The sequence below is a fragment of the Ictalurus punctatus genome, chromosome 5 (genome assembly GCF_001660625.3).
Source record: "Ictalurus punctatus breed USDA103 chromosome 5, Coco_2.0, whole genome shotgun sequence".
In the NCBI taxonomy this organism is placed as follows: Eukaryota; Metazoa; Chordata; class Actinopteri; order Siluriformes; family Ictaluridae; genus Ictalurus; species Ictalurus punctatus.
This window is the reverse complement of record NC_030420.2, coordinates 11,447,318-11,461,744: the sequence shown is the minus strand read 5'-3', so window position 1 is coordinate 11,461,744 and position 14,427 is coordinate 11,447,318. Positions and strand designations below refer to the sequence as shown.

General features: G+C 37.9%; 1 protein-coding gene across 2 annotated transcripts in view; it reads left to right on the top strand.

Annotated features, from left to right (window-relative positions):
* LOC108266029 (dedicator of cytokinesis protein 3) overlaps positions 1 to 14,427 on the top strand; it is an 86,600-nt gene that overhangs the window by 23,944 nt on the left and 48,229 nt on the right. For both annotated transcript variants that reach the window (XM_017468971.3, XM_017468970.3), the window contains exons 12-15: positions 8,195 to 8,342; positions 8,442 to 8,530; positions 8,671 to 8,796; positions 11,918 to 12,042. In XM_017468971.3, coding sequence (XP_017324460.2) covers positions 8,195 to 8,342; positions 8,442 to 8,530; positions 8,671 to 8,796; positions 11,918 to 12,042 — 488 coding nt within the window. The remainder of the gene's footprint in view (positions 1 to 8,194; positions 8,343 to 8,441; positions 8,531 to 8,670; positions 8,797 to 11,917; positions 12,043 to 14,427) is intronic.

The window sequence follows — 14,427 nt, the reverse complement described above, 5'->3', positions numbered from 1 at the left end:
GCAGCAGAAGATGTGTATGACCAGATTATATGCATTATGCACCACTGGTTTGTTGTTTCATAGATATGAAGGAGCACATAATTCATTGGAGATCAGTTTTGACTAGACTTCTTAAACACAGATTGTATGTTAAGGCTGTGAAATGTAACTTTCTTAACACCATACTATAAAAAACCCAGATCAGCAGGCTGCCAGAGGTGATCTCATGGTTGTAGTGTGTGCAGTTTCAGTGTTTCCCATCTAGAGCATGGATGCTTAAAGGAGGCTGGCAGGGTCTTTCAGGAATATAAAGGTCTCAGGCCAGGTACAGATCAATTCAGCTCCTCACTGTTCCCACATCAATCATACTTGCAACAGCCTGATTAGTGTTCTATTATAGGTGTACTACATGCACATGGAATATGCCAGATATGGAATTATTCACTGAAGGATGTGAATGTGGTCTTTCCGAGTGAGCCTGAGCCCCCACAGTACAGAAGTCACCTCAGCTTTTCTTTATGAGACAGCCTGTTTTTTCTCTGGCATTCTCATTCATGCATCAAGTTGCTCAACCAATTGACCAGCTAGATGAGACAGTTCAGGGACATAGAGACATCTTGACAGCTCACCCTGCACCTCTTTTCACATGCCACAATGGAAGGTGGTAATGAGGGCATATGCTATCCAGCCACTTTTGGCAGCTAAGGTGTAGGAAGAAAACATTACAACATTACATTACATAAAGTAACCCATCACTGACCTATTATCCTGTGTAAATCTCAATGCAAATTTACACAGTGCAACATACTGTTATCTAAATATTAAATCCCTTACATTTAAAACAGTTATTATAAATGAAAATATAACAGATCAGGGATTTAGTGTACTTTGTTTAACAGACTTTGATTAGACCAAATGAGGATATAGCTGTAAATGTGGTTAGTCCTTTTGAATACAGTAATGTACATCACCCTTGTCTAATTAGCTGAGGAGGAGGCATCACAACTATATATACCTGATTACTTAGAGTCAACATTTTGTTGTGGGGGAATCTCATCCCCCTAATTGAAGATAGCAAAAATGATCCTAGACTCTCATTTAGTACAGTAGCAAAATTAATGAAGCACATAAACCAATTAGCTATAACATTAAAACCACTGACAGGTAAAGTAAATAACACTGATTATCTCATTACATTGGCACCTGTAAAAAGGTGAGATATATTAGGCTGGAAGTGAACAAGCAGTTCATGTGCTGGAAGCATGAAAAATGGGCATGTGTAAGGATCCTTGACAAGTGCCAAATTCTGACTAGATCAGAGCATCTCCAAAACAGCTGGTCTTGTGGGGTGTTCGCGGTATGCAGTGGTTAGTACCTACCAAAAGTTGTCCAAGGAAGGACAACCAGTGAACCGGCGACAGAGTCATGGGCATGTGGGGACTGAAGGCTAGCCAGTCTGGTCCAATCCCACAGAAGATCTACTGTAGCACATATTTATGAAAAAGGTAACGCTGTCTATGATAGAAAGGTGTCTGAATACACAGTGCATTGCAGCTTGCTGCTTATGGGGCTGTGTATCTGCAGACCTGTCAGAGTGCCCATGCTGACCCTGTCCACTGCCGAAAGCACATACAGTGGGGGACATAAGTATTGAATGCATCAACAGTTTTTTCAGTAAATATATTTCCAATGAGGTTATTCACATGAAAATTTCATCAGACATCAGTAGATTGATGACATCATGACGTTATTACGCCATCATTACGATCAAGCTGATCCAGGCGTGAATGTTGTTGAAACTAAAAATGCCAAAGCGAAAAGCTAATCGTGTTCCAGCTAAAGTTACACCTACAGTGAACACAGGTACATCTAAAACAGTGAAAAAAAAGAAAACATACACAGTTACACAGGCGAGAGCAAGGATTCTAGATAGTGACAGCAGTGAAAGTTCAGGCAATGTTGAAACCGAAACTGATAGTGAGAAGGCTAGACACTTCGCCAAGAAAATCCTTCCGTTGAAAAGAAGAACAACCCCCACAAGGAATCAAAAACTGTTTTTCGTTGTCGGGAATACGACCAATTTCTGTGCATTTGTGAAAACAGTACCTGCTGGTCTGGTTATCACCAGAAAGTTGACTTTTGGCGCTAAAATGCATTTGTTCAAAAGGCATTCACCACGCTGATGCTTGTATGGTACTTCTAAATGAGTATAAGGATTTTAGAGAGCATTTTTCATAATTTCTCTAGTTAAGATTTGTACTCTAAGGGGAGTAAAAACACTGAACTGCTTCATTTTCAAAGTAATATTACACAAATACATTATTATAAGTTCAAGGCCTAAAAATGTTAAAATTAAAATGTTGATTTTGGGGCCAATTTTGGCCTGGGAACTCAGGGTTGGCATGCTGTTTCTATGGGGAATATAGGGTTGTGGGACATAATACTGTGGGAACTTAATTCAAGAAATCCACAAATATAAAGAATTCACAACATTAAAATCCATAAATAAAGTTATGTGTAATAAAGTGGAATGACGCAGGAAAACATTATTGAACACGCTAAGAAAAAGCAGTTCTTCAAGGCAAGGAACCAGCTGAAATCCATAAGTAGTCACAAAGTAGTTATACCTCCTATCTGTGCAAATTAATATCAGTTGGGTTAGTAAATCGATGGTCTATAAAAAGGCTTTTCATTACCAAGGTGTCACACAAGAAACATCTCTTGATGGGTAAAAGCATAGAGCTCTCCCAAGACCTTCACAACCTTATTGTTGCAAAACATATTGATGGAATCAGATACAGACATATTAAAAAACTTCTGGATCTTCCAGTAAGCACTATTGGGGCCATTATCCGCAAATGAAAGCAACATCACTCCTTCATCAACCAGCCACACACAGGAGCTCCTCACAAGATTTATGGCCAGGCAGTGAGAAGAAGAGTCAGTAGAGTAGCCCAAGAGCCAAGGACCACTCAGAAAGAGCTCCAGAAACACTTGGAGGAAGCAGGTGCCATTATCACATAGAAAACAATAGGCAATGCAGTTCACTGTTCACGCTCACCCCGCAAGACTCCATTACTAACGAAAAGGCATGTCAAAGCTCGTTTAAAATTTGCTACAACTCATTTGGACAAGCCTATGAAATACTGGGTCAGACGAGAGAAAAATTTAATTTTTTTGCTTTCATACCATGTTTGGAGAAGAAATGGCACTGCACATCACCCTAAAAACACTATTCCAACAGTGATATTTGGAGGTGGAAGCATCATGGTGTGGGGCTGTTTTTCATCAAATGGTACTGGCAGACTTCATATAAATGAAGGAACAATGAATGGAGCACTTTACTGGGAGATTCTTGAGAAGAATCTGCTTCCATCCACCAGCATGATGAAGGTGAGACGTGGGTAGACCTTCCAGGAGGACAGTGATCCAAAGCATACAGCAAAGGAAACTTTCAATTGGCATCACAGCAAAAAAATCAAGTTGTTAGAATGGCCCAGTCAATCATAAGACAGTATGTTTAGAAGAATGGGCCAAAATCACACCTGAATACTGTGGCTGATTAATTTCTGCATACAGGAAGTGTCTTGAAGCTGTTATTACAAGCAAAGGCTTCTCCGGCTAAGTATTAAATACATTTCAGTTAGTGTGTTCAATACGTTTTTCATGTGTCATTCCTCTTTATTACACATAACTTCATGGACTTTAATTTTTGGGTTTCTTTATATGTGTGGATTTCTTCAGTTAATACCAAAGTCTGGTGAAAATTTCATGTGAATAGCCTCATTGGAAATATATTTACTGAAAAAAATGTTGACGTGTTCAATGGTTATTTCCCCCACTGTAAATATAATCAGCAAATGAACATCAGAACTGGACTGTGGAGTAATTGAAAAAGGTGGCCTGGTCTGATGAATCACATTTTTTTTTACATCATGTGGATGGCCGGGTGCGTGTGCGTCACTTACCTGGGGAAAAGATGGCACCAGGATGCACAATGGGAAGAAGTCAAGCAGGCAGAAACAGTGTGATGCTCTGGCAGTGTTCTGCTGGGAAACCTTAGGTCCCAGCATTCATGTGGATGTTACTTTGACACGTACCACCTACCTAAACATTGTTGCAGAACAAGTACACCCGTTCATGGCCATGGTATTCCCTAATAGCAGTGACCTCTTTCAGCAGGATAATGCACCCTGCCACACTGCAAAAATTGTTCAGGAATGGTTTGAGGAACATGACAACATGTTCAAGGTGTTGACTTGACCTCCACATTCCCCAGATCTCAATCCGATCAAGCATCTGTGGGATGTGCTGAATAAACAAGTCCGTTCCATGGAGGCCCCACCTCGCAACTTACAGGAATTAAAGGATCTGCGGTTACATCTTGGTGACAGATACCTTCATAGGTCTTGTGGAGTCAATGCCATTGTGGGTCAGGGTTGTTTTGGTGGCACAAGGGGGACCAACACAATATTAGGCAGGTGGTATGAACGTTATGGCTGATAAGTATATATCAATAGTATGTTTAGTGATGACTTTATGAAATTATAAAATTGAAAACAGTAGACCAAAAATTCAAAGTATGAATTTCAGACAGTCTGATGCAGAAATATATAGAAACCAATATCAACATCATTGGAACAGTTGGAATCCTTTAGCAAATCAGATATACTGAACTTATTTCACTGTTTTCCTCTTGTTTAGTACATCTGATACCTAGGCATTTTCTTAAAGAACTATTACAAGAAGCAACTGAACCTCTGTTACAATTAATAAACTCTTCCCTTTGTACATGACACCTTCAATTTTTGCAGTTATCTAGCAGTTAAAGTTAGACACTTCTAGCAGTTAAAATTAGACACTGGATCCTGACTAACTTTCTCCTACTTAATTCTGACAAGAGAAAAGTACTTCTACTCTATGAAGAAGATACTGGACCAGAAAAAATGTAATTTGACCAGTGAAAAAAAGAAACACTTTTCACACTGTATGTTTAAAATTTTTTTCATTACTCCCTGGTAGTCCTGTGGCTAAGGATCCCGTGTTCTCACTCCCATGGTCTGGGTTTGATTCCCGGGCAGGGAACCAACCCAACCACTGGGTTGCTCTCAGTGCTGGTCCCAAGCCCAGATAATAGAAGGTTGTGTCAGGAAATGTATCCAATGTAAAACCTGTGCCAAAAAAATTAGTGACATGCAGAACAATTACCACACTGAAAAGCTTGCTTTATTTCTTTAATCAGCAAGGGATTAAATGCTGATGTGTGTCAGAAGTAAAGGTAATCTGCCTTTAAAAGCAATCCATGCAGCTGCATTGCATTTCACTGTGAAATACTATAACCAAAATGTATTGCTTTTCATTACTGACATCCTTTGCACAATGGAAAGCAAAACTTTTGCATTTCTCTTAATTCACTAATGCTTTCAGTGAAAAACAAATAGCAGATTACTGCTTTTTAAAAAATTAAATGCTGACTTCCATTAGCAGTGAAAGTAATTCCCGGGTGCATAACATTTTGCTTTAATCATTGCATTGCAGTAGTGCCATACTTAAATGCAACCACTGTCCAGTCTCAGCCCTAACCCATGTTTGTGGGCATGGTTGTAGTTGGAGAATAGAACAAGGACCTGAAAGCATCACTTTCTTGGAGGTGTTTCTGTCCAGATAAAGGAGCATCACATATAGTTTCCTTATTGGTTTCTTAACATAAAGCGTTTCAGAATTACTACTAAAATATATATAAAAGTGTTAATCAAATTACTTAAAGCTCACAGCAGGTCCTAGGAGTTATGTTATCAAATTTCTTATACTTGGCTCCCAGTGGCACAACAGAAAATTGTTTGTCCTACCATCAGGAGATCACAAGACTGAATCTTGACAATTCTGAAGGGAGCCAAGGGAAAAAAAAATTGCCTGTGGTCTCTGGATGAAATTGACTGTATACTCTCTCTCCCCTGTCAATCACAGTGATAGTAGCGTTTTACTGGCATCTGTGACCTAATGTATGAATTTTGCTTTCCTCAGTGCTACACTGCCCTGTGACGAGAATGAACAGCAGTTCAAAAAGATGCTGTGGCTGGCTTCACATGTCTTAGAGGTCGTACGATTGGTTGCTGCCTTATGATAGGGGAGAGCTGGCTAGTGGGTGGGAATACACAGATGAACAAAATAGGGAGAAAATGTGGGGAAAACATTCTTAGACTTACTTCCAACAAACAGGATCAACATTTAGCCACAGTTAAATTCATGCAGTTGCTTAGGATTGCATCATGATTCTTAAGTCACATAAACATGGAACTCACATGACTCACATACTCCTCCAGTTTGCAGTAATACACCAAGTGTATTGTCATCAATGTAAACCACTGCATGTCATCAGTGTAAACTACTGCATACCTGTGGAGCATGTTGTGGAACATCTCACTGATTAACACCTAGAAAACGGTGGCATTGCTGTCCAGGCCATATGGCGGCATGGCATAATTACTTAGTGCCCCATGGCTGTGGAGATCAAGTCTAATTTGGTAAAAACTCACAACTGTTCCAGTTTGGCTGGCACCAAAGACAGGTTGTAATCGAATTTCTTGGTCCCCTGGTTAAGTACTTGGTAATCAATGCACGGACGGTCTGAGTCCTGCATCTCTTTTTTTTTTCAGAAAGAAATTGGCAGATTCTAGGGATGTGTAATGCATCACTGAATAAGGGGCTCCTGGTTGTACTCCTCCAGCGACTAGCCTTACATGAATACTGTAGATTTGTACCTCCTTTGAACTATTGTTATAATCATGAATATTGTCTTGGGGATTCTTATTCACAATATCAAACATCTATTGAATACACTAAGTATTTTTGCTTTTTCTATTCTTTTCAACTGTATTTCTGTAGTAGTTCAACCATACCATGTCACCCAGAAGAGACAATGAAACAATGTTCATTGTTAAAAGGTCTATAAAAATAAACATTGCTTAACTTTAAGTCTTTAAGCAAACTTTAAAAATGGAAGGAAAAAAAATCTTTCTGTTTCTGAGACTTGTTTGGTGAGACTGGTTTGCGTCTTTTGCTAAACCCTTTGATCCAGACATAGATATTCATTATAATGGTACTTACAATCTTCATAGCATTTTTGACACATCTATAGCTCCATTATGGATACTGTCCTTTATCTATCCAGCAACTGAAAGGAGATTTTTGTTGTTGTTGTTGTTGTCATGGCTAAAAGTCTTCTTGTCATTGACTGCTCTGTTCTCCTGTGGTCTACCAGGCTATGTGTTACTGATCAGCTCACCATTAAGGTCTCATTATTAAAACAACAAACATTCTGTAGAAATTAAATGAACACATATTTGAGCACATGAAATAACACATGAACAGATCTGATTTAGGAAACTGTCATAGAAAAACATCAAAACAAATAGTGATTTGAGCGTAAATGATGAATCAACATCAACTGCTTCAACAAAAGCTCCCACCCACTAATCTGGCATCTGCCGTGTTTTGCTGTTAATATGGAATTACCTAATAACCTCAAAAAGGTTAAATTCTATTAAATCGCCTTTGAATAGCCCAAGACTCAATTTCCATGTGAGAGCATGGATGTGCTCTCAACTAAAGGACTAAAGAGATTAAAGCTAACTAAGAGCCAAGTATGTGTATTCTGATTCAAAATGTCAAATTAGCTTGCATATTGGCACTATTGTCACAATTGTGATTATTAACATTATTTATGCTCATACGTTATGCTCAAATTGACATGGACTGCGACCAGATGTGTGTTTGATCAGGCAGATACTCTAAAGATCATCTAACATATGCAACGATGATGAATAAAGGAAATAGACTCTGAGTGACCTTATTATAGACTGCTTTACTGGAAATGCCATTTGTTTGGTTTATACCTTTATACCTTACCTTAGCTCTCATGTGTATGAAATGATAATGTATCAGCCTACAGCTGGCTGAGACACAACTCAGCAGACACAGACTGCTAACTGTGTATAAAAAGGTCCATTATCCCTTCTGGTATCAACATATATGCATTTGAATCAAACTGTTAATTCATTTACAGAAATAAAAACAGTATACTGGAGTGCAGAGCCAAAATCAAGAAACATTTTGTCATGTATCACATACTGAATAGTGACTTGGTGCCAGAGTCCCTGCTTTTGACGCATTATTTTGCATGTTTCTTGGTGGTCGATCTGTTTTGTGTGTGAAGGTCGTATGTTGCTAAATGACTCAAAGAAGGGCCCCCCACATGTACAGTACAGAAGACCATATGGCTGTGCTGCCCTGGCCATGAGTGATGTCTTCAGCTCCATCACAGACCCAAAAGAGGAAAAGGACTTTGTGCTAAAAATCTACACGTGAGTGTGTTCAAGTGTTTGCATGGGTGTATGCGCTATTGTAAGATCTGTCCTCATATGTTTAATATTTGTTTATTTGTTATGTTTTTTTTTCTTTAGCTGTAACAATGAAAGTGAGTGGTATCAGATCCATGAGAACATCATCCGAAAGTCCAGCACGAAATACTCAGCCCCGAGCACCAATTATGGTAATTTGAGGGAAGTACTAATGGCAAATGTCATTTGCTGAAGATGTACTCCCACATAGCAAATTTCACTAAAAGGTGGAAAACTCTTCCGAGGTTCTGTCCCTCTTTGTGTGTGTGTTTTAATTTTTTTTTTTTTTTAGGTCTAATAGTATCTCTGCAGCTGTTCCGTGGTGATCTAGATGCCTTGCGAAGAGAAAATCAGATGCAGTTCAATGGGGCTGTGACTCTTACACGTAAACTTGGATTTCCTGATATCATTCTACCAGGTAGGAATGGCAGATGTTTGATACAGTGCATTCGGAAGGTATTCACAGTGCTTCACTTTTTCCACATTTTGTTATGTTACAGCCATATTCCAAAATGGATTAAATTCATTTTTTTCCTCAAAATTCTACAAACAATACACCATAATGACAATGTGAAAGAAGTTTGTTTGAAATCTTAGCAAATTTATTAAAAATAAAAAACAAAAGAAGCACATGTACATAAGTATTGACAGCCTTTGCCACGACACTCAAAATTGAGCTCAGGTGCACCCTGTTTCCACTGATTATCCTTGAGATGTTTCTACAACTTGATTGGAGTCCACTGGTGGTAAATTCAGTTGATTGGACATGACTTGGAAAGGTACACACCTGTCTATATAAGGTCCCACAGTTAACAATGCATGTCAGAGCACAAAGCAAGCCATAAAGTCCAAGGATTTGTCTGTAGACCTCTGAGACAGGATTGTATCGAGGCACAGATCTGGGGAAGGGTACGGAAACATTTCTGCAGCTTTGAAGGTCCCAATGAGCACAGTGGCCTCCGTCATCCGTAAATGGAAGAAGTTTGGAACCACCAGGACTCTTCCTAGAGCTGGGGAAGAAGGGCCTTAGTCTGGGAGGTGACCAAAAACCCATTGGTCACTCTGACAGAGCTCCAGCGTGTCTCTGTGGAGAGAGAAGAATCTTCCAGAAGAACAACCATCTCTGTAGCACTCCACCAATCAGGCCTGTATGGGAGAGTGGCCAGACGGAAGCCACTCCTCAGTAAAAGGCACATGACAGCCCACCTGGAGTTTGCCAAAAGGCACCTGAAGGACTCTCAGACCAAGATCAAGACAAAGATTGAACAATTTGGCCTGAATGGCAAGCGTCCTCTCTGGAGGAAACCAGGCACCACTCATCACCTGGCCAATACCATCCCTAAAGTGAAGCATGGTGGTGGCAGCATCATGCTGTGGGGATGTTTTTCAGTGGCAGCAACTGGGAGACTAGTCAGGATCGAGGGGAAGATAAATGCAGCAATGTACAGAGATGAAAACCTGCTCCAGAGCGCTCTGGACCTCAGACTGGGGCGAAGGTTCATCTTCCATCAGGACAACGACTCTAAGCACACAGCCAAAATAACAAAGGAGTGGCTACAGGACAACTTGAGTGGCCCAGCGAGAGCCCAGACTTGAACCCGGTTGAACAGCTCTGGAGAGATCTGAAAATGGCTGTGCACCAATGCGCCCCATCCAACCTGATGGAGCTTGAGAGGTCCTGCAAAGAAGAATGTGAGAAACTGCCCAAAAATAGCTGTGCCAAGCTTGTAGCATCATTCTCAAAAAGACTTGAGGCTGTAATTGGTGCCAAAGATGCTTCAACAAAGTACTGAGCAAAGACATACTTGTGAATACATGTACATAAGTGAATACTTATGTACATGTGCTTTTTTTGTTTTTTATTTTTAATAAATTTGCAAATATTTCACGTTGTCATTATGGTGTATTGTTTGTAGAATTTTGAGGAAAATAATTAATTTAATCCATTTTGCAATAAGGCTGTAACATAACAAAATGTGGAAAAATTGAAGCGCTGTGAATACTTTCCGGATGCACTGTATGTTGAGCAAATGTGTCAATCCAAATACGTTGAGCAAAATCCACAAAAATATGATACAGCAGATGAGAAAATGCATAGAGAATAAGGGTATGAACATGTAGTGCATATAGTGTGAATAATACATACAAAATTAAGTATATATATACTTTTACTCTCTTTGGTACCTGAATTTGACACCCAGTATCATATATCAAATTATAAATCAAATATCATATATAATTAAGCAAATGTTTTGGCCTAGCCTTGTATCTCTGAAGGGCCATGATAGGCCCCCTGGGGTACTGGCGGTGGGCGACCTTTTTGTGAGATGCTATGGGGTTTTGTTTGTAGAATTTTGAGGAAAATAATTAATTTAATCCATTTTGGAATAAGGTTTTAACATAACAAAATGTGGAAAAAGTGAAGCGCTGTGAATAGTTTCCAGATGTACTGTATATGTGTTTGTTAACATTCATTGACCAGATATATAATACTCAGTTTTCTCTTTTTAAAAAGTTATGTATGAAAATATTACATTAATGTTCAATCATTCACCTAAATACTGTGCCAAATTATTTTTTAGAAATTGATTAAATACCAGTAATCAAATATATATCTACATATCTTTTCACTCATCATTTGCTTAATTCATTTAATTGGTATGAAGCCATGTTTCATATATCTTATTGAAATGGTTAAAAAAAAAAGAAACCCCAGATATCTACCAGATATAATACCAGATGAAATACTTTTTTAAAAAATCACGTAGAGAAATATTATGTGGCAAATATTTTCACAACTAATTAAATTACTAATAGTGGACTATTAGTACTAGTAATTGCCCTTGAATGGTATGAGCTGTAATTTGTATAATGGTAATTTGCGGAACATTCTCTCATCCACATTACAGGTTGTAGTCTTCAGAAGGCCTGAAATAATGAATCATGTAACATAGACTTACTGCAGCTTTGCAGGATTGTCTTTTCATTCTGTTAAAGCCATAGATATGTATGGTTTCCACTTCAAAAGTAAAGCTTATTATATCTTTTGTGATGACAATATTTGGTCCAAATATTTCCTTAAATACCATAAAATATCCGTAAGCTTTCTATATGAAATGATTTAAGGTTATGCATTTGCTCTGCTGTTTTTGGTGCTGAAATATACAGTTACAGTATAAAAATATTCAGTTAAAGTATAAATTCATATTTTATAATTATGCACATGTCTACATCATGTGTATTTCAGGAAGGTTTGGAGCATTTTCAAAGAACGTGTTAGCACTAGGGGTGGGTGATATGAGAAAAATATCATATCACAACATAGTAGTAGTAGTAGTATATATATATATATATATATATATATATGTATATATATATATATATATATATATATATGTATATATATGTATGTATGTATGTGTATATATATATATATATATATATATATATATATATATATATATATATATATATATATATATATTACAGTGAATAACTATAGGAAGTGTATTATTGTGTGTGTGTGTGTGTGTGCATAGGGGACAGCCGAAATGATATATATCTGACTCTTGAGCGTGGCGACTTTGAGAGAGGAGGGAAGAGCGTGCAAAAGAATATTGAGGTGACTGTGTACGTGCTGTATGCAGATGGAGAAACGCTAAAAGTAAGTCTAACAAATGTGTGTGTGTGTGTGTGTGTGTGTGTGTACTGGCATAAAAACAGCCTTTTCTTATAACACAGTAGTCTGCAGAGCTGTTATTCAGTTATACAGTAGTCTGCAGAGCTGATATTTGTATTTGTCTAATTAGTATAGCTGTGATTGACACATTAGATAATAATTAGATGTGACAGACATTTTGTCACTTTGTTATAGGGCTGCACGATTACGGCTAAAATGATAATCATGTTTATTTTGATCAATATTGAGATCACGATTATTTATCATTATTATTCACTGATTTTAGGGACAACATATTTTTATTGCACTTTCACATTTAAATAAACAGACCGTTACTTTCACGTCCATGTTGTGCTACATTCCTGCTAATGTACAAATCTTTGCATCAAATTAGTCTGGTCCTTAAAGTGCATCATCTTGTAGAAGCAAAATATAAATAAAATTGTACCCAAAATATAGGATAAGTAAAAATAAAAATGGCATCAACCAAATGAAAATATGCAATCAAATATAACAATATGCAACCAAATGAAAACAATTCAGGCCTATGCAGAAAAGGCAATAACAGTGTTTACCGGAGGAGAGACGCAGCCAAATCACCCTTAGAGTAATGCAGGGATGGCGTCATTTTGTATCAGAGGCCGGAAGTTAGCATCACAAAAACCCAATAGGACTTTCCCATAGGCTTTTTGATTATTGCAAAAAAATAAACTCTGTGATCACAAACGTTTACAATACTAATACGTTTTGTCCATCAAGATCATTTTCACAAGTGAACACAACTTTTATGAAGTTTGAAACCTAAATACAATCGCCAGAAATAAAAATCTAACGGTATGCTATAAATTAACTACACCACGGTCGTTAAACAAACTACACCACGGTCGCTCGACTTCAGCGCCACCATCACCAAGCTTCCAACAGCTTTTCCAAACTTGATTTAAATACATTTTCCATAATACGGATATATTCTGTGGTTGAATCTTCATCCACATTTTTGGGGGGAATTGTGCACAGCACACCTAAACCAGTTTATTTACAAAGACTTTTCCTGTTCGGCGTGATGACGTTTAATGTCCCAAACAACATGTGTAGTGCCATTTAGCAAGTTGCCCTACTCTGTGAAATGTTGTTAATAATGTGTGGCAGCATCAAAAGGTTAGCTGATCTCTCTCTCTCTCATTCTCTCTGTGTTTCACATATTTAAACATCTACATTGGTGCACAAACAAAAAGAGGAATGAAACATTTAATATTCTTCATGTGAATAGCCCACTTTAGACAATTCTATCCATCTACAGAATGTCATGAACTAGCCTTTCAACTGAGTCTCAGTAACATGTCATGCATTGTACCACGAGAGACCACATGAAATGTGAAACTTTGATTGAGCTAGAGTTGAGTTAATAATCAATAGATCTACTAAGCATGAAGAGCTATTAACTGGATTATCCAAATAAAGCAAGAGACATGTTCAAGCTCGTTGCCTATCAATTATATACTAAACATCAAGAACTATAAACTGTACTGTCCAAAGAAGTGAAAGATAAAAGGGAAAAGTTGACAGTCTATAGAGCATGGGTTCCAAAGTTTTTTGTGCAAATACCACCAAATGGACATAATGAATTTTTTACTCCATGCCTCCAAGCCTTGACCACTCTACATAGCATTAGTAACATTTTATTATGCATGTAATAAACACTATATGGCCAGAAATTTGTGGAAACCAGACCATAACAGTCATATGTGTTTTTTGAATATCCCATCCCATTCCCCCTCTGCAGTCATAATAACCTCCAGTCTTCTGGGAAGGTTTTCCACTACATTTTGGAGTGTGGCTGTGGAGATTTGTGCTCATTCAGCCAAAAAAGCATTAGTGAGGTCAGGTGCTGATGTTGGGGCGAGAAAGCCTGGGGCAGAGTCAGCGTTACTGTAAAATGTTTAGCGATTTTATGCACAGTGATTTTAAGTAGACTGACATGCTCTGTTTCTCTTCAAAACGTTCTACTGTTCTCTCAAATCTAAAACTCTGACCTTACCTTCAAAAGAATTTACTTATAAATTCTGAAAACATAGGGAAAAAACAGTTAAAGGAATTTGTCTATTTTTATTGTTGAATTGCTATGCTTAGTGCTGCATGGCAGGATAGTTATAAGACTAAAATAGCACATACACTCTTAATTTAAATGTGCCTTTAAATGCAACCCCCAGTGACATTTTAAAATAGTCCCACATAAAATCCATCTTTGTAGTACTTGGTATTAATCTGTAAAATAAATGAATGAGACAAAAGAGGAGTTTGTGTATTTCTCTCATAACCCTATTTGTAAATCAAGTGACCCCTAGTTTGGGAACCTCTGCTATAGATTGT